Genomic DNA, 23,425 nt, shown 5'->3' on the forward strand with positions numbered 1-23,425 from the left:
CATCCCAGTTGGGGGGCGAGGGGAGGGCTCATTACAACCCAGTGAGGGTGGCAGTCTAGACTCCCACTGGGTCTTTGCTGGTGTGGGCAAGAGTGGGGCTGCACTTTGTTCTATGCTATCTGGCTGGAGTAGAGCAGTAATTTTTAAGTTTTTCTTTAAGTTTTTTAATTTATTTTTGAGTAAGAGACAGTGTGAGTGGGGGAGGGGCAGAGAGAATCCCAAGCAGGCTCTACTCACAAAACTTTGAGTTTGGGGGCCTCAAACTCACAAAACTGTGAGATCATGACCAGAGCTGAAACCAAGTGTTGGACACTCAACCAACTGAGCCACCCGGGCACCCCTAAAACTTTTCTATCTTAATAGAAAATATCTTTGCCTGGACCTTTGCTTAGAGACAACAGACTTTCATTGGTACCTTAAAAAAAGATCTGTGTCCACTGCCATTTCCTAGTTACTTCCTTCTTCAGCCCCAAGTCTGGGATGTTAGAGACAAAAAGGAAACTCAGGAAAGTTACCACGATGTCCTTGCTCAGGTCCCCCAAACCCTAGCTGGTCTGCCTTCTTATCTCTACCTTTCAGAATTTTCTTACATTTGCTTCATACAGAATGTCCGGGATCTTAGTTGTACTCAGCAGGAGGAATATAGAAAAGAATATATACTCCATCTTCCCCAAAGCAGAAATCTATGTCTGTATTTTTAACAATATATTTTGATGGTCTTAAGTCTAGATCATCTCGTTTTTCAGAGGGAATCAGGCTATTGCAAGATGATGTGTCTCACCCATGACCCAATGGTAAGTCAGAGGTACGGAAGCTAGGACTCACGTCTCCTGGCTCCCGGGCCAGTGCCGTTACCATGACAGCATGGCTCCTCCTCCCTCCTGCCTGTGTATCTGTGTATGTGGCCTCCTCTGCCAGCTGCCAGCTCCCCTGTAGATATCAGCCCTCTCCTCCCTGTATTCACACACTGCTCTGGACTGTTGCTTTCGCACTAGAGAAAGTCTTGTTTCTTTAAGCAGACTCCAGGTTCTCTGAGGACAGACACTAGGCCACATGGCTCATAATGTTTACAGCAGGGGCTCCAAGGATGGCTGCTGACTGTTCTCCCTACAAGTCAACCATCGACACTGTTTTAAGTGTTATATCCTAGTTCCTCCAGATAAGCTGGAGCCAGAAGGCTCCTTGAGGACAGGGACAGGTGATATCTTCTAGAAAATAGAGGCTCATGCTGGGAGCACCAGAGTTTGCAGAATCAGATCACACCAGCAGGATCGTGTACAGTTCGGGGAGGCTCATTAGGAAGAATCATAGTTACAGTGCTCCTAGGAGAGTAACCCAGGACAGGACGGGACCTAAGAACCATCGTGTCATGTCCCAGACATCTCAGCACTGCGGGGTAAGTGCCTGCTTTCTCTCTAACCTCTATGTACGTAGAGACTGAGCCCATCACTTCATCACTCTGCTTCCTGCCTCCCAGCCTCCCAGCAAGCTGCCAGGCACACAGGCAGCCCTCAGAGATGATGTGTAGACTGGATCAATGCATGAAAGACCTGATAAATAAACAGAGGGATGAAGCAACTAAACCATGACAAAGGAAACAGCTGCAGGAACTAATGTATTTAGCTTAAAAAGCAGACTGGCCATGCTGGACTGCTGCGGGAGAAACGAAACAGCCATGGGCAAAGGGAGTAAAACTAAAACCATCAGCTGGGGTTATGAGAGGTGGTTTGGAGCTGAACCAAAGAAAGACACTGTAGGGGCACCTGGCTGGCTCAGCTGGTTAAGCATCTGGCTTTGATTTTGGCTCAGATCATGATCTCACACTTCGTGAGATTGAGCCCTGAATTGGGCTCTGCGCTGACTGTGAGAAGCCTGCTTGGGATTCTCTCTCTCTCTGTCTCTCTCTCTGCCCCTCCCTCATTACCATATGCATGCTCTCTCTCTTTCTGTCTCAAAAAATAAACATTAAAAAAAAAAAAAAAGAGGAAGACTGTACTCAATGGAGCTGCCTCACGACATTCTGAGATGCCTTTTGAAGCAGCGAGCTCCCCATTTCAGGAAATGTCCAGCAGCTCAACAGCCACAGGAGGGGGTTCCTGCACTGCAAGGTGGGAGGGTGGATCAGAAGACCTCTGAGGTCCTTGTCATCCTGAGAGCACGTGATGTCTTTAGGGTTCCCAGGAGACCTGCTTAGCTCTGGATTTGATGTGGTTGGAAGAGGTCAGCCCCAGCTCCTGGTGAGCTTCTACTAGAGGTGGGGCATGTGATAATCACTCGAGCCAGTCACCAAACAGCTCTGGTTCCCATCATTCTGGTTCATAGTGGGATGATACTTTTTATGGTGCTTATGGTTGGGTAGGGCCACGTGACCAGTTCTGGGCAACAAGCGAGGAGGGGAAGTGATGTGTATTATATCTAGGTCGGAGTGTTGACTCGGCAGTGCAAGACCCTCCGGTGGTCCTTTTCCCTCTGTCATGGTGACTGGTGAAAATGGCAACTGGTCCATCAAGCTGGGTCCTGAATGGGTTGTTTAAAGTTACTGAGACTCAAAGTTGTTTGTTACTGCAGCATTACTTAGGCTATCCTGACTGATGTGAAGGGACAGACTTTACCTGTATGGAATGGAGAGAAAATGGAAGATATAGAAGGTACACAAGCAGGGGAAGGGGTGGAGAGCAGTTCCAGCATCTCAGCTGAGCACACAGACACCTCCACATCCACCGTCCTCCTTCCTACCACTCCTGTAACACCCAACACAAACTGCCCACTCAAGGTGTACTCTTTCCTGCTGCCCTAACGTCCCAACGTTACACCTAACTTCAAACCTTGTGAACACCCTTTCTTCTCTCTTCCCCCTCTTTTCTCTGGTCAAACATCCTAACCATTCCTGAAGGCACAGATCAGGTCTCATGTCCTGCAAAGCATCTCTCTACTTACAGAGACCAGAAGGACCATTCTTGGGAATGACTGCAGAATCTGTGGTCAGGACGTGTCTTTGAGGGACTTCACTGGGTGCCTTCAGCCAGCCCTTTCCATGTGAACTGGCCTCTACTGTACAGACAGGCAGTGAGCCCAAAGGCTCCAGCTTATATGTGTCTGCCAATATCCCAGCAGATACTCAAGAAATACTAACTAAATAGAGAGCAGTGCCATGAACACATTTCTCAAATATCCACAGAAGCTGAGTAAAAATCTAGGCACTTCTACTAAGATATCATTTGTGCTCATGAGTTTAGTTGGCACTGGACCAAATACTATAATTACTGGAGGGCAGCAAGATAACTGGCAGAAAACTCCTCCCCTTTCCCGTGGGTCAGAGGTAAGCTGTGTATTTGAGGCTCACCTCTGCCTACCACCGGCCATCTCTTGGATCAGAGTCAGTTGGCCCCTAGAAGAAACCTGGCCACAGGTTGGCACAGGTATTAGGGAGAATAAGGGGACGGTGGAGAAATCAGGAAAATCCACACTTGTTGCTGCTTTTGGCAGCTATTTGCATCCAATTGCTCATTTCTGGAGACCCAGGAACAATGAAAGAGATTTCCAGAGAGGTTCAGAGAAGTCTATCATTTTGCAGAAGGGGCACTGAAATGTGTGCTACACCTGGGTCCACATCCGGTTCTCGTGACCCTTGGGACAAAGGCTCTTTGCACTCCTTCCTGAGGCTTCAACGTGCTACCAGGCATCATGATACCACAGGGAAAGTGCCCTTGTCTCGTCATTCCAGGGAATGTGGGATCCAGGCCAACAGCCAGGACTCAAAGACCTCACTTCTAACACACCCACACCTTTCCCAGGGCTCGGCATGAACCCGCCTGATAAGGAGGGGTGCCATGAGGATCCCAGTGAAGATTTCATCGCCTTGTTCTACAGCCAACACCACGGGCCAATACATTCCTCAGTGAGGAAGTCCTTCTCAAGGACTAATCAGAGGCTCTGCTGCTGTTGTACACATTCATTTTCTTTCCTTGGCACTTCTGTGCAGGTAGACAAGAGCTGCCAGTTCCTGACCTCATACAAACTCTCATATGCCTTTGGCTTTCTTCGCTGAATGCTAAATCCCATGCTGGTACCTTGAGACATTTTCTAAATGCACCAGGTTGCACACTCTCACATCAGCTACTTTCCTGCAAATCATCTCCACCATGATTCCCCTACTACAGTGAAAAGCTGGAAACTATTGCAACTTCCTAACTCAGTGACTAGGTGTTGGGTGAGGTCTCTTGGAAAGAGGCTGCCAGGATGCCGAATAATCCCCAATACAGCCAAATCCCAATTGCAGGCAGTTGAACAAGCCTCTTCAGGACTATCTGTAGCCCATTCTCCTCTGAGCCCCTCCCTCCCATTTCATGAGACCTAACCCACCCTAGGCTACCCCCACGTCGTGCCTCTGAAAGGGGTCAGAGAAGGCAATGGTTTTTCCCGTCTCCTCCTTGCATTAGTTGAAATAACAAAATATAATCTCAGTGCATGGCTAATCCCCAAATGGTGCCTACACCTGGGCTACACATTCAGGACACGGTTTGTGACCCGCCATCCAGAGCTTCCTGGGCAGAACACAGAATCTCAACATCCTCCTGCCGACCCCACTTTCCTGGGCCCGTGTGGCCAAGGTGGAACACCCACTCAGCCAGCCACCCCCATCTCCAAGTACCTTTAGTTTCCTCCTGAAATTCTCCCCCATGGGTGAATGTGGGGTAGCAGAACCACCCCCACTATCCCAACGACCTTAGAAACAGCAAAATTGGTGTGGCCAGAGCAATTGGCCCCACCAGGGACTGACTGCATGGACTGGGCCTGTGCCAACTCTGCCAACTCAGTGTAGTCTCAGGAGTCTTAACTGAGCTACTACTAGTAGGTGTAAAGCCCTGGGCCAGGGGTGGTCAAGGATGTAGAGGCAGTCCTAGGACGCATCTCAAGGTTGACCAGCTGCCTGAGGGGATAGGCAGATGTAGGTGGAACAGCTTGATTATAACATGAATTTGAGTGAGGGTGTCTGTGTGGATGAGAGGGGGCAGTGAGAACAGTGGGGAGGCTCATGGGGCTGGTAGGGGTTCCTAAGAGCTGGGGGCCAGTGCTTCTGCACCTGGTGGACCAGGATGAAGGGAGCTTTGAAGGATGTACCCATGCACCCATCAGAGCTGCACCCAGCAAATGCACCTTTAATGGCAGCTCCCTGGTTCCCCCTCCATCAGGGAGTTACTTTAGGACAGTGTAGCTAAGGGCTTTCCTTGTAACACAGTCACCTGGGATGCCGTCCAGCTTTGATCCCTCCACCTGAGGGCATCAGAAGATGGCTACTTCATGAGGGGAAGTCCAAGGCTCCTGGGGTCCTGGGCAGGGCTCCCACTGGCAGGAGCACGGACATGAGCCAGCATGGGCCACTGAGGACAAAGGCAATGCTCTAGAGCAGGCAGAGCAATGAGAAGGAAGGAGACTGTCCTGACACTGTTGAGCTGCCATGCCAATCCCAAATACCCACCCGGGCTGGTGGCGAGAGAGAGAGAAATTTCCACCTTGTTTACACCACGCTACTGTTTGTCCCCTAAATTAATTGAATCACTCATGTCAGTCAGGTCTTTCACCACTGAACCAAGAAGACGTTATTTCAATCAGACTCGTGCCTCTCCATCTACTATGTATACAGCGCCGGAGTGCAAAATGTGGCCTTCCATCCAGAGGGTCTGGCTCAGTCCCACCTTCCCTGCTCACCCCACCTAGGTTCCTTAACTGTGACACCTGAGGTCGGGCCACCCTTTGGACACCTATGTCTCCTGCCCTGAGCATGTCTTGTCCTTTATACTATGTATCTTGTCCTTCTAACTGTATGGTAAGGCCCTTGAAGGCAGAGGCCATGCTTCAGGTGAACCCAGGGCTTAGCACCAAGCCTCTACAAACATGCCCTGGCTGATGAATCTGTAGGAAACCCCTCCACAAACACCCTTGAAGTCTTCCTTGGATCTAAGCAGCTTCACAAAGCGTGGGTGCAGCATCCCCAGGACTCAGGCAAAGTAGCCTTCTCTTTCACCACAGCTGATCCCGACAACCCACAAGACACACACCTGAATCCTCAGGTGGCTGAGGCCGTGGTTGTCTCAGTGCCCTGGCTGTTCTTCTGCTTCTCCCCTCCACCCTTCCTCCCTCTGAGATGATCAGATGGAGGGACACTACATGGGGGCGGTGGCAGGGCCGATGGCCCCATGACTTGCAGGAGAGCCCTCCCCAAAAGGCCTCGTCCTCTGGGCACATCAGGGAAGTGAGACAGGTTTGTATTAACCAGACCCCATCTCCACCTTCCTGGGGCTCTTCCTCCATAAGGAACCTGTGTCTCAGTTCCACCTGCCAAGAAAAAGTCTAACTGAACTTTTATGATTTCTTCTTTAAATTCTGTTGCATTTCATCTCATCTAACCCCGCCTACCCCAAGCTAACTGCTAAGCTGCTCCCCAAAGGCGGGAATGGGGGTCAGCTGGTGCTTGTGGTGCCAGGGTGCCGGTCCCACAGGCCCCCAGCCTTGCTCCATCAGCCTGTCATCTGGCCAACTCCCCACCCACCATCCCCCAGGGGCATGAACCTGGCCATGAAAGGACGGCACAGGATGAGGGAGGCAAGCAGGAGCACGAGCCACTCTCAGCCCCTTTGAATCCTGTTGGGAGTGACAGGGGAATAAGACCAGAGGGAATCAGTGGCAAAAGGGGGCCCACAAAAGGTGATACGGGGTGGGCGAGGGGGGGGAGAAGAGTCTGGAAGATTCCAGAATGAGGCACCTACTGACAAAATAACAGAGAGCTAGCTTTTTGGTCTCTCATTTATCAGCTGCTTGTGTCCCCCATCCAAGAACTTCAACTGTTCCCTGGAACCCTTTATCTGGTCCTTGAGTCCCCAGATCCAAGCCCACTTCTGCCGCTGAAGAGTTAAGGGAATCTTCATGTAAGAAACCCCAGGGTAACTGGCAAATGGTGCTCCTGATGTGCCAGGCCTTAAGGGCACTTAGGCCTTAGGGATTCAGCAAGGATAACACGGGGTCCCTGACCCAGCGCTGGCAGTCTAGTGACAAGGATAAAAGTCCTCCATGGAAGGACACCTACTACAGTAAGGCAAGGTAAATGGCCAAATGGGGGAAGGGTACAGTGAGAGACCTGGGTTCAAGTCCCAGCTTGGTCAGGTCATTATACCTCCGTGGACCTCAGTTACAAAATGGCATGGAGAAGCAGAGGACCCTCAGAGGCCATTGAGTTTCCCGATTGTTATATGAGGAAGCTGAGGATGAAAAGAATTTCTACCAAGTTTGTGGCAGAGCAAAGAGGAGAACCTGGGTCTCGTGCCTCCTCCCTTACCCACAACCCCACCCCAGGGTTCTTGTTAATGGCCTCCTAGCCGAGAATCAATGAAACACACACAAACAACTTATAGTGTGAGAAGGAAGCTATCCCCACACACCATGGTGTAAAAAGCCCTGCAACCTAAGAAAGATCGGGAACGGAGGGCACTGACCATCTTCCCTTAGGACAGAATAGAGAGGAGTTGATTTAACCAGTGCCATGGGACAGAAGTCGGACACAAACAAGTGGGTCCAGGGCAATGTGTGAATGAAGCTGCTTTGAAATTCGGAGCAAGCGAGTGCAGGAGCCCAGAAAGGCTCCCCATTTATCTGTCTGGACAGGCACAGTGTGAGGCTGGCCTGACGGTTGGGGATGGATGGTTTTTTTGGCCTCTGGACACCTAAAGGGTACAAAGGGCCTGGGGGTCACCAGCACTGCCACCTCGTCCTTCCAGGCCGCACAGCCCACACCTGTGTGGTTACCCCCCAGGGGATCTCACAGGCAAGCAGTAGGCAGGGAAACAGCGGGTTCCAGCCAGGTCCAGCAAGCTGGAGGGCTGGGGCGGGGGGAATGGACCAGGTGCTGACACCTTATCCCCACATTCTGCCCCTCCGGGTCCTCTGCACACCTGGAGCAGAAGTGATCTCAAGTGACCAGCACCATAACCCTAGGGGTTCCCCTGTTTGTGGGATCCATTCCCAGTGCCAATGTGTGAGCCTCCAAGTTCATTCACGCCGTTACTTATACCATTCCACGTATCACTTATCCACTCTCCTCCCAACGGGCATGCACTTGCTTGCAGATGTTGACGCAAACATCATCTAGTGATGAAAAAACTCTTACAAGAAAAAAAAAAATCTTAGGAACCTATGTATTCTGAGGAGGGGGGTGCTTCGCTGTGGGCTGGCGGTTCAGGGAGAACTTTCCGGAGAGAGGACTGCACCCTCCTCTCCTGTTTCCTGCTCTCTCCACATCATCACTTCCCAGGAGAGCCATCTCAGGCCAGCCCAGGAACCCAGACAGACAAGACACATTACAATCCCCCAAAGGAGCACAGAGCGTGTTCCCTACCTGCTGTGCAGGGGCTCGCCCTCGGGAGAAGGAACAGCTGCTGTCCAGCTGTTCACTGCAGTCCGCTGTCCACTGCAGGGGAGAAAGGGGTGGTCAGTGATGGCTGGACACACAGGCTCGTCCTCACCCTATCCGGGCCCTCCAGGTATGGCCCTGCTCTTCAGCAGTAGGGTCAGGATAAAATCCTGCTTGACCATTTTCAGCGGCAAATCCTTCCCTACCCGCAGGTCCACGCTGGCATCTCCAAATTCCACCTTGCGGTGACCCTCTCTGGTGTATGCTTGGGGCAGGCAAAGTTACTCCCCTTCAGCTAAACCCACCAGAGTGATCAAGACCCAGCCTCGTTCCGGGGTCAACCACGCACGACACGGGGTAACTGTGTTTTGAACAAGCAGCACCTCATCTGACCGCCCGACCTGGCTTTAGCCATGCCAGCCGTCCACAGTGTCAACGTTAGAGCTGGAGGTGAGGCATATACGTGTGGATCTTCCCAGATACACAGCTCCAGCCCAGTCCCAGCACTCACCCCTCAAGAGCTCAGAGACCTGGGGTGCCCCAAAGTGTGGTCTGACAACCACTTGCATGAAATTCCCCAAAACGTGCTGCGTGGGGGTCCCTGGGCCCCGCCCTCCACCCTCTGAATCAGTTGGGTGAGACTGACCTTCTGCATTTTAACGCCCCTGAAGTCTGAGAGTTCCTGAAACTCATGAGTCTCCCAGGCTTCATTGCGTCATCTATAAAACGGGGCCAGCAAGGCTGGGTGACTGCAGGGTTGAAAGGAAGGACTTCTATAAACTTATAAAAACACTGTCTAGATACGAAGCAGTAGTAACAGTACAGCTTTTCCTCTGTAAGGTGCCATCTAGCTGTATGGTGGTGTGGTTTTTTTTTTTTTTTAATTTTTTTTTTTAACGTTTATTTATTTTTGAGACAGAGAGAGACAAAGCATGAACGGGGGAGGGTCAGAGAGAGGGAGACACAGAATTGGAAACAGGCTCCAGGCTTTGAGCTGTCAGCTCAGAGCCCGACGCGGGGCTCGAACTCACAGACCGCGAGATCATGACCTGAGCCGAAGTCGGCCGCTTAACCGACTGAGCCACCCAGGCGCCCCTGTATGGTGGTGTTTTTATTATTGTGCTACACAATAAAACTAGCCTCTTAGGTTAATGTTGAACATTGACCTTGACCGACACCCTGTGTGCTACATAAAAAGCAGAGGAGCCCGATATTTCTGTTTGGCACACTTGGTCAAAACTGTGAGTGTGAATGGCTCAAGGCCAGTGCAGTCACGGTTTCGTAAAACCTTAGCCGGCCGTGCCCTCCTGACTGTGGGTCAAGGGCATGGTTACAGCGCTGATGACACAGGCCGGTCCAAGTATACTCTAGGGCAGCGCTATCCAAATGAAATAATACGAGAGCTACAAACAGGAGTCTCAGACGTAATTTAAGTGATCTAGCGGCCATATTTTATTTTTTTTAATGCTTATTTATGTTGAGAGAGAGAGAGAGAGAGAGAGACTGTGTGAGTGAATGCACAAGTGGGGGAGGGGCAGAGAGGGAGAGATAGAGAGACAGTGAGAGAGACAGAGAGAGAGAGAGAAAGAAAGAGAGAGAGAGAGAGAGAGAGAGAGAGAGAATCCCAAGCAGGCTCCACGCTGTCAGCATGGAGCCCGATGTAGGCAGGGCTGGATCCCACCGCCATGAGATCGTGACCTGAGCCAAAATCAAGAGTGGAGTACTTAACTGACTGAGCCACCCAGGTACCCCTCACCTTTTCCTTTTTGAAATATGGCTGCTAGGGACACAGTAGCGGCTCAGTTGTTTAAGCTTCTGACTCTTGATTGGCTCAGGTCACGATCTCGAAGTCGTGCCCCATGTTGGGTTCAGTGCTGGGTACGGAACCTGCTTAAGATTCTCTGTCTCTCTCCCTGCCCCTCTGCCCTCTGTCCCTCACTTTCGCACACTTGTGCTCACGCTCTTTCTCTCTCTCTCAAAAAAAAAAAAAAAAAAAAGAAAAAGAAAGGTTAAATTAAATAATATGTTTCATTTACCTCAATATATCCAAAATATGATCACTTCAACAGGTAAGTCACATAAAACATTACTAATGAGATTTTTTTTATATTCTTCTCTCCATACCAAGTTTTTGAAACCTACTTAGAGCACACGTCAGATTGGACCAGGCCACATTTCAGGTGCTTCAGACACATGTGACTCACGGCTATCACTGGATGGCACAGCTCAAGGGAAACAGTGGGGCAGCATTCCTGAGCAAGGGCACCCCCAGGCCCACGTCTGGCTCATCTCTGCTCTGCACCACGGAGGGGCTGACCCCTGCAGACTGCAATTCCCAGGCTCCTGGGCCAGCTGGCTTCCATCTGGGGTTGGCCACTGGGAGACAGGAAACAGGGAGAAACCAAGGCGCCTCCCCCCTCTTTCTATGCCTCGGACGGCACTACCAGCAGGGACTCGGGTCTCCTTCATGGCTCCAGACCTCACCAGATAGGCCTTCTGTGCATGACCCTGACCCCTGGGCTGGCAACACCATCTCCTCCTTTTGTGACTCAGGGCTGGAGGTGGCGTTGGCTTCTTGCCATTGCTGATCTCGGGTTATTTAGCTTCTCAGCTCTTTTGTCATCTGGGTAACCAACTGCCTGGATTAAATCCTCTCTCTCTGGATACTTGCAGTCGCAAAGCATCTCCTCCCAAGATATTCATTAATTATACTGATTATTAGTGTAAGTATAAGTATATTTATTAATTAATTCTAGGAAGGGAAATGAGGACTCCATCAGATACCACCTTAACCAAGAGATGAAGGGATAACATTGGCCATCACAAAGCACATCACCATCATGGACGCCCCAGTGTGATGTGCTGAAAAGGGCACATCACTTGTGAGCTGTTCTTGCCAAAAATGCACAACCTCAATCTCATCGGGAGGAAACATCAGGAAACCCAAATAGATGAGCTTTCTATGCAATAAGTAACCAGTACTCCTCAAGTCAAGGTCATAGAAGACGAGACCCAGGAAGTGTCATGGATTGGAGGAGAATAAGGAGACCTGACAGCTAGATGCAGATTCGGATCTTGGAACAGAAAAAGGACATTCGCGGGAAAACTGGTGAAATCTGTAATAAAATCTCATTATACCAATGTTAAGTCCTTAGTTCTCATTATGGTACTATGGTTATAAAAGGTGTTCATATTAGGGTAAGCTGGACAGGTGCATGGGAATACCCAATACTATTTAAAAAATTTTTTTAATGTTTATTTATTTTTAAGACAGAGAGACAGAGCAAGAGAGGGGTGGAGAGAGAGAGACACACACACAGAATCTGAAGCAGGCTCCAGGCTCTGAGCTGTCAGCGCAGAGCCCGACGCGGGGCTCGAACCCACGAACCGCAAGATCATGACCTGGGCTGACGTCGGATGCTTAACCGACTGAGCCACCCAGGCTCCCTGACCCTATACTATTTTTACAGCTCTATCCTAAGTTTAACTAAAATAATTTCAGAATAAGAAGTAATACATATATGTACATATACACACGTATTTTTGAATAATACATATACACAAATGCATGTATACATTTGCATAAAATGTTCAAACTACTGTGAAAGTAATCCCTCTCCTTTATAGACTTGCAGCAGTTCCTCCTTTCCCGGTCGGGGCCTGGCCAACAGGGTAGGGGATGGCCAAGACATGCAGCGAGACTACTGGCGGGGGAGATCACGCACCCCTCATTCCATCCTGGGACAACCTCGCAGAGAAAGTCTCCCAGCCCCCATTCCAGGTGTCCCAAACACTTCACCCCCAGCTGCACAGCACTGATGTGACATCCCAGAACAGTGATTCGTGGGTGGGCGCACCTCCTCCTGGGCTCGGCAAGGCAGGGAAGGGAGCCTCCATGCAGGGAGAAGCAAGCAGAGAGAAGGCTGGGGCTTCACGCACTTCTAGATGCAACCTCACCCCTGGCTGGGCTTTCCAAGAGCAGTTCCAAGCTCCTGTGAGATGGCCCTGCTTTGTCAAAGTCATCCTTAACTTAGTACCTGCCAACCAGAAGCATTTCCTGGGTGCTTTCAGTGTGGGGCTGGCAACACGCACCTTCCTTCACAGGTGAGGGGAGATGTCCAAGGGAAGACTGTGGAAACCCTCTAGCCATTGTCTAGAAAAGTCTCCAGATATAGACCTTCCATGAACTTGTCCTTTATCTGTAGGAGATGATTCCAGAATGGAGACAAGGGCCCCCACCTCAAAGCACTCTCATCTGTCCCACCACATGCCTGATGCCAACACTAGAGAGTTTCTCCTTCAAGGTAAACTGGTTTATGGCTAGGAGCAAGTCCTCTGCGGGAAGAGATGGTGTACTTCTGAAAAGGTCATTGAATGTGAAGAGGCAGGAAAAGTGGGAAATTTTTATACATGGAAACGATGAACATCGAATTCATGAGTGGTGGCGTAGGGCTTCCACTGTTGCTGCTATAATTCATTTTTTTAAATGTTTATTTATTTTTGAAAGAGAGACAAAGAGAGACAGAGACAGAGACAGAGCACAAGCAGGGGAGGGGAAGAGAGAGAGGGAGACACAGAATCCGAAGCAGGCTCCAGGCTCTGAGCTGCCAGCACAGAGCCCCACGTGGGGTTCGAACCCACGAACCGTGAGGTCATGACCTGAGCCGAAGTCGGACGCTTAACCAACTGAGCCACCCAGGCGCCCCTGCTATAATCATTTCTTACTTTACAAAGCAGAAACACAGATGGCACAGCGTTAAGATGTAATAAACAGGGGAGTACAGATGTTTATTCTATACTCAGAAGAGATGCTTATTCTATTATTCTTTGCTCTTCTCAGCACATTTCAATTATCTCACAATTCAAAAACAATTAAAATCAATTCTCTGTCATTTGCGCCCCAAAAGGGACAGTATTTTAGGAGCAGACTTGGTGGAAGACGGGGGAAACCACTGAGCACAGTGGGGGAGGCTGAGGGTGCTAAACATGAACCACCCCACTTCTCAATGGTACAAAGTCCCCCCAGGGGTTGTACTTCCCGACGTCCAAGGAGATTACCAGGCTAGAGCCAAACTGGCAAGTTGACTCGGTACAGGATGAGACAAAGAGATAAACGATAAAACCGCATCCATGAACAAACAGATGTATGAATGGGAATTTAGGCTGCAGATTATATAATGATAAGGATAGCGTTTCAAGGCAGGGGAAAGGAGAGACCATCCGTAAACACCGATTTCGCGACAACTGGAGGAAATTGAGGAAAAATTACGCTGGGTCTGCCCCACGCTACCCATCAACAGCACCTTCCAAGTTGATCAGGCTGCAAGAGACAGGTTTTAAACTACGTCAAAATCTAAAACTTCTGTGTGACAAAAGAAATCAAGACCAAAATGAAAGCCAAGTGAGAGACTATTTGCAGCACATACAACGAGAAAAATTCGCCAGAATATATAAAGATTTCATTTACATCTAGGCACTGTTCTAAGCCGACTACGTAGAGTAACATTTATTTTTCATGGAGATCTAGGCACGTTCATTATGCCCACATTGCAAATACGGAATCTGAGGCGTAGCATAACTTGCCCAGAGTGACACAGCCAGAAAGTGGCAGAATGAGTACAGGCATAAGCAGCTTTTAATTCAAACAGCCAATAAAAATGTTGGATACTAAATGTAACGTGTGATCTTGGATTAGACACTGAACCAGCATCTTTTTAATTGTAGTCAAATACACAGAACATGAAATTTACCATTTTAACCATGTTTAAGAGTAGAATTCATCGGCATTAAGCACATTCACATCATTGTGCAACTGTCACCACCATCCACCTCCAGAGTTTTATCATCCTCCCAAACCAAGACTCCGTCCCCATCAAACACTAACTCCCCAGGCCCCGTCCTCCTAGCTAACCGCCACTTTCCCATTCCGCTTTCAATCTCTGTGGACTTTACTAGTCTAATGCCTCACAGAAGTGGAATCGTACAGTATTTGTCCTGTTGGATATGGTTTATTTCACTAAACATAAAGTCCTCGGGGCGCCTGGGTGGCTCAGTCGGTTGAGCATCCGACTTCAGCTCAGGTCACGATCTCACGGTCCGTGGATTCGAGCCCCACGTCAGGCTCTGGGCTGATGGCTCAGAGCCTGGAGCCTGCTTCCGATTCTGTGTCTCCCTCTCTCTCTGCCCCTCCCCCATTCACGCTCTGTCTCTCTCTGTCTCAAAAATAAATAAACGTTAAACAAAAAAATTTAAAAAAAATAAACATAAAGTCCTCAAGATTCATCCAGGTTGCGAATGTCATAGGATTTCCTTTATTTCCTTAAGCTTCAATCCTAGTTCATTGTATGGATAGACCACATTTTGTTGATCTATTCATCTACTGATGGACGCTTGGCTATCCATCTTTAGGCTATTATGAATAATGCTGCTAGGAATACGGGCATGCAAATATCTGCTCAAGTCCTTGCTTTCAATTCCTTTGACTATATATCCAGAAGTGGAATTGCTGGATCACATGGTAATTCTATGCTTAATTTTTGAGGAACCTAGAATTTTTTTTTTTTTTTTTGCTATAAAGGGTATAATTGGGAAAACTGGTGAAATAGAAGATTAAATACAGATTAAATAATAATACCGTTTCAATGTTTATTTCCTGTACTATGATTATGTAAGAGAATGTCCTCGTTCTTAGAAAACACACACTGAAGTGTTTAGGGATAAAGGGGAATCTGCAACTTACTCTCAAATAAATCAGAAAAATCTCTTTATAGAATCTCTCCCTCCCTCCCTCTCTGTCTCTTTCTCTCACCCTGAAAGAAGAGAGATAGAAAGCAAATGCTAGAAAATATTAATGATTGGCTATTCCGGGTGAAAGATATACAGGGACTCTTTGTAGTATCACTGTCATTTTTATTTACATCTGAACTTATTTCAAAGCAAAAACTCATTGAAAAAGTCATCTTATCCAGGGCTTTTTAACCAAGGGGGTGGCAGGACCACCCAGAGAACAATTTGAAAGTCACGTGGGAGCCACTACTTTCTTGCAATGCCCAGAAAGGGGAGGAGACTTCCTCACGGAGCTCAGGCATGGGACAGCCAGCAGCAGAATCCCACTGGCCTAAAGACTGAGCTTCTCAAACTCAGGAGCAAGTTCAACCGCTTCCTTTACGCTGGGCACACGGGCTTACTGACCAGGAGGGGAAAAACAAGAAGGCGAGGTGGGGGCACACGCTGGCTGGCAGCCCATTCTCCATCCACGTGATGCTCCAGAAAAGCCTTGTGTGTAAGGGGAAGGAGGTGCTGTCCAAGACCTGAGATTTGAGAGAGGAAGAAAGCCTTTTTTGGTCCTATCTTAAAAAAAAAGAAAAAAAAATCCCCAACTTTCATATTGTAGAGGCAGCATAATGTAGTGATTAGGAGCTTGAGTTTTTGAGGCAGCGAATCTTGAGTTCCTATTCCCACTCTATCAGTTACTCTGTGACCTTGGATGAGCCACTTTATTCCTAAGACTCAATTCCCCCACGTGTAATAACTAACAGAAACTAGCAACGGTAGGGGGGTTAAGTGTATGGCAACCGGAGTAAGGCCACCCAGTTCAAACCTCAGACTGACCACACACTTCCTGTGTGACCTTGGAGAGCTTATTCAACTTCTCTGTGCCTCAGTTTCTCCCCCGCCCCCTAAGCAGGCAACAATAACAATACCTTCACGGAATTGTTGTGAAGAGTAAATGAGTTAACTTGGAGAGGCTTCAGTGTCCTTTGTTAGCGCCTGCTGGTCTCTTTAGACTCCTAGAGCTCAATGCTGGACCCTCTTCTCTAAGCCCCCTCACTCTCGGCTCAAAATGCCATCCATATGCTACTATTGACAGACGTTTAAGTCTCCAGGTCATTCCTTTCCTCTGAACGCCGCCTTTCCACATCTTCCCGCTTCATCAGCATGGAGACATTAATGCTACGTTAAACCTTTCACGTCCCAAAACTGAACTCTCGAGCTTTGTGCCTCAAAGCTACTCCTCCAGGGTTTCCCGTATCTCAGGTCTGCAAAGGCTATCCCTCCATCTGCTCAGGCTAAAATCTTCAGGGCTGTGCAGTAGAAAATCCTATCATTGGGGCACCATGATAGGCATCATTGTCGGGTAGGTGTCCGACTCTTGACTTTGGCTCAGGTCATGATCTCACGGTCCATGAGTTCAAGCCCCCCATCGGGTTCTGCACTGACAGCACGGAGCCTGCTTGGGATTCTCTCTCTCTCTCTGCCTCTCCCCCTGTTGGTGCTCTCTCTCTCTCTCTCTCTCAAAATAAATAAATCAACTTAAAAAAAAAAAAGAAAATCACGTTATCTGTACCTTTAAAGTATAACAAGTATCTGACCACTTCTTAGCACCTGCACGGTGATCCCACTGCTCCAAGTCACTATCACCTTTTGCCTGGACCAACCACATGGCTTCCTGGTCCCCCGGCCTCCTTTTCTGACCCCTCCCCTTGCCATAGCTTATTCTCCACACAGCATCCCGAGTGATCCTATTTAACCAGTCACATCATGCCCAACCTCTCCTCAAAACCCTCTAGCGTCTGCCCAGTGTCACTAGAGAAAAGGCCAGAGTCCTTGGTGGGGAGGAAAAGGCCCTCCAGATCTGGCTCTTCTAGGACCCTCCCCCTTGCTCACTTTGCTCCAGCCAGACCGGCCCACAGGCTGTTCCTCCAAGCAGGGCACCCTCCCCCACCAGCGCTGTGCCATCACATTCCCTCTGCCTGCAACACTGGTTCCCAGGCGGGCTCATTCTCTCACCTTCTTCAAATCTTTGCCCAAAAGTCTAAGTGAGCCACCGGGGGAGCCCAGCACCACCCCGTCTCCTGCCCCACTCAGGTGTCTGCCGTCTGTCTTTCCTCACTTGAAAAGAAGGGCTAGGGGTTGGAGTCAAGGATTATGGTCCACTCTGTTCTTGAGTTTCTCCCCAGAACCTAGACCAGGGCTTGAACGAACAAATGTTAGCTCTAATTATACTTCACTACTTAGCCGACAGTGACTGGCAGAAAAAGAGCAGGTTGAAATGATGATACTTTATGCCGAACCACCAAATGACGTTTAGGAGATCATGCTAACTAAACAAGTAAGCTAAAAATTATATGCATGCTAGAAGTTCAATTTCATAAAAGGTATATAAAGGAAAAAATAATACATAAAAATGACATTAGATTTTGTCGTAAAGTTATGGTGGGCTTCTTCGTCTATTTTCTGATTATCTCTATTTTTCCAGTTGTTACTTTAAAAGTAAAATAGAGGGGCGCCTGGGTGGCTCAGTCGGTTGCGCGACCGACTTCGGCTCAGGTCATGATCTCACGGTTTGTGGGTTGGAGCCCCGCGTCGGGCTCTGTGCTGACAGCTCAGAGCCTGGAGCCTGCTTCGGATTCTGTGCCTCCCTCTCTCTCTGCCCCAACCCACTCGCATTCTGTCTCTGTCTCTCTCAAAAATAAATAAACATCAAAAAAAAAAGGTAAAATGTAATTGTAGGGGTGGCTCAGTTGGGTAAGTGTCTGACTTTGGCTCAGGTCATGACCTCACAGAGAAGCTTTGGATTCTCTGTCCACCCCCCCCCGCCCCGCCCCTCTCCCACTCAAGCTCGCTCTTTCTTTTTTTTTTTAAATTTTTTTTTCAACGTTTATTTATTTTTTTGGGGGGGGACAGAGAGAGACAGAGCATGAACGGGGGAGGGGCAGAGAGAGAGGGAGACACAGAATCGGAAACAGGATCCAGGCTCCGAGCCATCAGCCCAGAGCCTGACGCGGGGCTTGAACTCACGGACCGCGAGATGGTGACCTGAGCTGAAGTCGGACGCTTAACCGACTGCGCCACCCAGGCACCCCATCAAGCTCGCTCTTTCTCTCTCTCTCTCAAAAATAAATCAACATGAACAAATATTAAAAGTAAAGTAAAATTTTTAACTTCCTAAGAAATGACTGGTAATCAGATTGAAGAGCAACCTCACTGGAAATTAAGAAAATGCAAATTAAGATGCCAAGAGATGATTTGTCCCAATCCCCTGGTGGTGGTGTGAAAACAGAACATCGCAGAAAACAATTTGGCAACGGCTGTTAAACTTGATTCTTCTTCTCAGCATCTACCCACAGAAACCCTTTCATATGCGCATGTTCGATAATACTCACTGAAGTCTCTAACGTTTCCAGGGGAAAATTGAGAAGTTAACCTGAATTCCCATCAATAGGTGAACGTTAAAGTATGGGACATCCATACTATGGACTACTGTATAGCCGTTAAACAGAACACAGCAGATGTAGAAGGGCTGGAAGAACCCCTAAGGCATACGGCGAGGTGAAAGATGTAGGTTACTGACCAACATATTCACTGGCTATGATTTATGACTTTGAAATAATGTATTTCTATAAGTCTGCACGCGCGCGCGTGTGTGTGTGTGTGGCTAAAAGCATTAAAAAAAGGTGATGAAGTTAACTCATTCATCAGGCACTGAAATGAGGCGGTAGCTAAGGGAGACTTTGTTGCTAATATTAGAATTCTTGTGTACCATGAGAACGTCCGCGGATAGTACTTGTGTAATTAAAAATAAATCGCGTCGCTAATTAAATGAGTCCCCCATGCACAAACATCCCACGATGTCCCTCAAACTCACTTCTTCAGTTAAGCTTTTCATGGGTGGTCCACCATTGAGTGCTTCCTCTTATGAGTAAAGAGGGCACGGGAGAGGATTCAAAGGGCAGGAGGGAATGAAGGAATGGGATAAAAGAGGGATGACGGAACAGTGAACGGGGGAGGCAGAATGAAGGAAAAACACGAAGAGAAAGAGAAGGAAAACCACCGTGAGTGAGAGACGCCACACCAGTCTGAGTATCTGCATCCCACTCTTTACATCCGCATGGTTGCCTCGCTCTTGGTAAGGACACTTCGCATTTCAGACAAAACCCAGGACCTCCAAGTGCCTGACGACATCAAAAAGGACCGTTAAGAAGTTATGTTCACCCTCACTCGTTCTTCAATTGACCTGTTAACAGAATTTATTGGAAATACGCTTTCATTCAATGTATCTGCTCTTTACGACGTCTCTACATTCTATCCATGCAACGGTGGAGCTCAAGGCAGGTGGCCACAGAAGGATGGGGAAGGGAGACAGACATGTCCCACCCGTGGTCATGGCTGTCAGCCTCATCAGGGCTTCAGAGTCAAGTGGGGGCTTATAAGAAGGCCAATGTCCAAGCCCCTCCTCATTCAACTGAACTTTAGGTGGGGCTTGTACATCAACATTTGTCCAAGCTCCTGGTGTGATGAAAACTGCTTTGAAGCTTTATGATGATCCACTAGACCGTCCACTAACTTCAGGAAGTGCCAAACATTTCCCACTTAGTAACATCCCGATCTCTCCCACAAAAGGCTAATGGTAGGGTCACCTGGGTGGCTCAGTCGGTTAAGCGTCCAACTTCGGCTCAGGTCATGATCTCGCGGTTCGTGAGTTCCAGCCCCGCGTCGGGCTCTGTGCCAACAGCTTGGAGCCTGGAGCCTGCTTCAGATTCTGTGCCTCCCTCTCTCTCTGGCCCTTCCCCTCTCGAGCTCTGTCTCTCTCTCTCTCTCTCTCTATCTCTCTCAAAAATAAACATTAAAAAAAAAAATGGCTAATGGTCAATGAGATTTAGAGTCCTAATACTCATTTCATAGGGGAAGCAGATCTTAATCACCCAACAGCCTGTTAGTGACAGCCTGCACCAGCAGGAAACCAGAAGTGGGTAGGGAAGCTACCACCAAACAGTGTGGTTTGGTCACTTCCCACCTCTGTACCCCAATCTTCTCTCCTGCAGAATAGGATTATAATCCTCCCTTCTCCCAAGGACAGAGTGAGGACAACTTCCAGGATGTGCCTTTGTGGACTTGGAATCCACTGGAGGGCAGACACTCCTGAAATGTGTGTATGGTAGTTGGGGAGGAGGGCATGTGATTTTAAAAATGGTATCCCAAAAGTGCTGGGAAACTTAGAACAAACATTCTCTTGGTTATGCATCTAAAGAAAAGGAAGCTTACTGGCCCTATCTATGTCTCTCTCTCTTTCTCTCTTTCCATTCATTCATCCTTCCTTCTTTCCATCCATCCATCCATCCATCCATCCATCCATCCATCCACCCATCCTTCTCCCTAGTTGTTGCTAAAGAAGGCGTGGGGAAAGGGGTGCCTGGGTGGCTCAGTCGGTTAAGCATCTGACTTCGGCTCAGGTCATGATCTCATGGCTTATGAGTCTGAGCCCTGCATCGGGCTCTGTGCTGACAGCTCAGAGCCTGGAGCCTGCTTCGGATTCTGTGTCTCCCTCTCTCTCTGCCCTTCCCCTGCTCATGCTCTGTCTCTCTCAAAAATAAATAAACATTAAAAAAAAATTTTTAAAAGAAGGGGTGGGGAGAACACAACTGTACAAGCATCATGAGGTCTTTTCTTCTGTCAACCGTCATCTCTCAGATCCTAAAAAAATGATCTCACCAACTGGAAAGCAACATGACTCTCTATTCTCTCAAGTTTTCTCAAGGTTTCCAAGATTCTTAACAATTTTCCTCTTCCAGAAACATCAAAATACCACTTCAGACAGGCCGATGGAGACATTCTCTGAGGGTTTTTTTTTTGGGGGGGGGGGTTGGCTTCCATTTAAAATAGTCATCAGGTTAAATAAAACAAGCAAAAGTGCTCTAGCAGAAAGACTTCCCATAAAGTTGTGTCAACAGAGACTTTATTTTTTTTTAAAGAAGCATGTTATATAAACACATCTAACCCCAGCCTTACTTAGAGTTGTCCACAGCTGCCCCTTCCTCTGGAGTCTGCACCCCAGCTGTCTTTGTGGGTGTACGGGAGCAGGTTTGGTGGGAGTGGGATTAAAATGTCCCTCCTTGGCCAGCGCCTCACAGGCAGATCCCACGTTTTGCATTCTTGCAGGGAACATCAGAGAACACAAAGCTTAAGGAATGCATCAGATGTTACAAGTAGCCGTGCTTTCCACGCTGCTTCACAACAAACATCTGTTTCAAAGCCCCTGCAGATGTGGACCTCCAGGCATGGTCAGTCCCGACCTATCCCAGGAACAGGAGCTAGAAGGGCAGGGCCCTGAGCGAGGGCACGTCTCTATTTGCTCTATATCTTGAGAGCTCAGCCATCACCACAGGGAGGTCAGAGACAGCAGGAGGGCCCCTCCTCCCAGAATTCTCTCCCCAGTGGCTGCTCTGGGGACAGAAATTCTACCATTTTGTAAAGTATTCCTCTGGGGTGAAGCTTCACGGCATCCTCGGACCCTCCACCTGTAAAAGCCTATTTCACGTTGGAGGAGCCTTCGAAGGATGTCGTGCCAAAGGTGCCAAAGGTCACCCTGGGCGTGCACAGTGCGGGAGGCAGGCCAGCCCCACGCCCCGTCCACAGGGCCTGCTGCTGGGGAAGTCCACTCTGGGATGCTTCCAGGAGTATGCACTAGTCGGTTCACCTAATTCTGCCCCTTCCCGCACTGCACGACCCAAAGACGTTCATTTCCCCTGGAAATTTTCCAGTCTAGTCAGACTGCCCTGCCCCTTCCATTCCAGGTTATGATATTGCTGACTGTACATCAAGCGTGATTGAAAACTGACGCATCATCAGACAAGACACTTCCTCCTCGCAGTCACCTATGGACCCCCAGGTCACTCACCCCCACCTCAGTCCCTGTTCTTCTTGAAGACTTTGCTCCTGGATCACTGCCGCCTTCTCTGGCACCAGCCTTTCTTGGTGACGCTGATGTCAGTCACCGTGTTCCTGTGCCCTGCCATCGGTTCCACCACCCCTCCCCTCCTGATGTCTCCTCTGCCCAAGTACCCCGATGCTCGTGCCCAGACTTTCGTTGCCAACTCCTGCACTTCCTGCCCTGGACTCCAAACACTCACTCCCCGACGCTTCCATTTTCTGCTCACTCCTTCCGGTGCCACGATTCTGGTAATTCTTTGACTTCCCAGGCCCCCCAGGCCCCTGTCCACTGACCCTCCACCCCTTCCGTATCTATAACCACGTTGGGCCCTCACTCCTGCCCTTAACTGGCTCAGTGTCAGGGAATGTCACTGTCCTGACTCCCTCACTCCCTCGCCCTTCTCTCCCTGCACTGTCAGCGCCCAGAGAAACAGTCCTGGCTAAATTCAGCGTTGTAACTCTGCACCTGCACCCTCGTGGCTGAAAGTAGCCGGAGAAGCTCACAGCTGTGTTGCACCACCAGCTGTCATTCTGGAAGCATGGCTACAAGCCTGGAAATCTCCCTCTGCGATTGTGGGTGAGCCGCTGGGGACCGGAGCCAAGGCCAAGCCCTGTCATCTACTCAAGGCCACTGTGCAGCCTCCCCTCTACCCCAGACCACCCCCATCAATGCACAACATGCTGTGTACGCTCCTGTTTTGACCTCACTTCCCCCAAGAACACATCTCCCCCCTTTACAGCAAACGTCTGTAATACACAGAGGATCTGTATCACCCTCCCCATCTCCAACCCATATCTCCTTGACGTTCGCCCCCACCACTTGATGGTCACCCCTCTAGTCAGGGTCTCTGGTAGCCCCCACTGCTTGGGGAGGTCATCCTCAGGCTTCCTGTTCCCTGGCCTGGCAGCCGCAGTCCACAAGGTCAGCCCGCCCTGCCCCCATCTCCTCGAACACACCTTCCCCAGCTTCCTGCACTCCACCCCGCCTGGTCTTCCTTCCGCCCTGTGGCCAACCCCCCTCCTGTTCTCTGGCTGACTCCTCCTCCCATCCCTGCTTTCTCGATGTTGGCAGACTCCAGGGCTCAGCGCTCGCACATCTCGTCCATGTGACCCCATGGTCTCCCTGACTCATCCCCTCTGGCTCTCCCCCTTTCTCTGCGCCTCGGCCTCCTCACTGCCTCTGGAATACTCTTCCAGCGGGGCCTTTGCCCGAGATAGCTGCACAGCTCACCCCTCCACTTACTTCGGTGACATCTTTCCTGATACCCTCTTTGAAACAGCAAACTCCTCCCGACCCTCATCACTCCCCAT

The 23,425-nt window shown here is 49.3% G+C and overlaps 1 protein-coding gene across 8 annotated transcripts in view; it reads right to left on the reverse strand.

Moving 5' to 3' along the window:
* Window positions 1–23,425, reverse strand: part of CTIF (cap binding complex dependent translation initiation factor) — a 299,569-nt gene that overhangs the window by 196,943 nt on the left and 79,201 nt on the right. For 5 of the 8 annotated variants that reach the window (XM_040478882.1, XM_040478886.1, XM_040478880.1 and 2 more), the window contains exons 3-4: window positions 19,053–19,100; window positions 8,390–8,461 (exon numbers count right to left, since the gene is read on the reverse strand). The exons of 1 other annotated variant lie outside the window; for it this stretch is intronic. In XM_040478882.1, the coding sequence (XP_040334816.1) occupies window positions 8,390–8,461; window positions 19,053–19,100 (120 nt within the window). The remainder of the gene's footprint in view (window positions 1–8,389; window positions 8,462–19,052; window positions 19,101–23,425) is intronic. 2 more of the 8 variants (XM_040478883.1, XM_040478884.1) reach the window with 1 other exon arrangement.

The sequence above is a fragment of the Herpailurus yagouaroundi genome, unplaced genomic scaffold (genome assembly GCF_014898765.1).
Source record: "Herpailurus yagouaroundi ecotype Mexico unplaced genomic scaffold, PumYag 142, whole genome shotgun sequence".
Taxonomy (NCBI): Eukaryota; Metazoa; Chordata; class Mammalia; order Carnivora; family Felidae; genus Herpailurus; species Herpailurus yagouaroundi.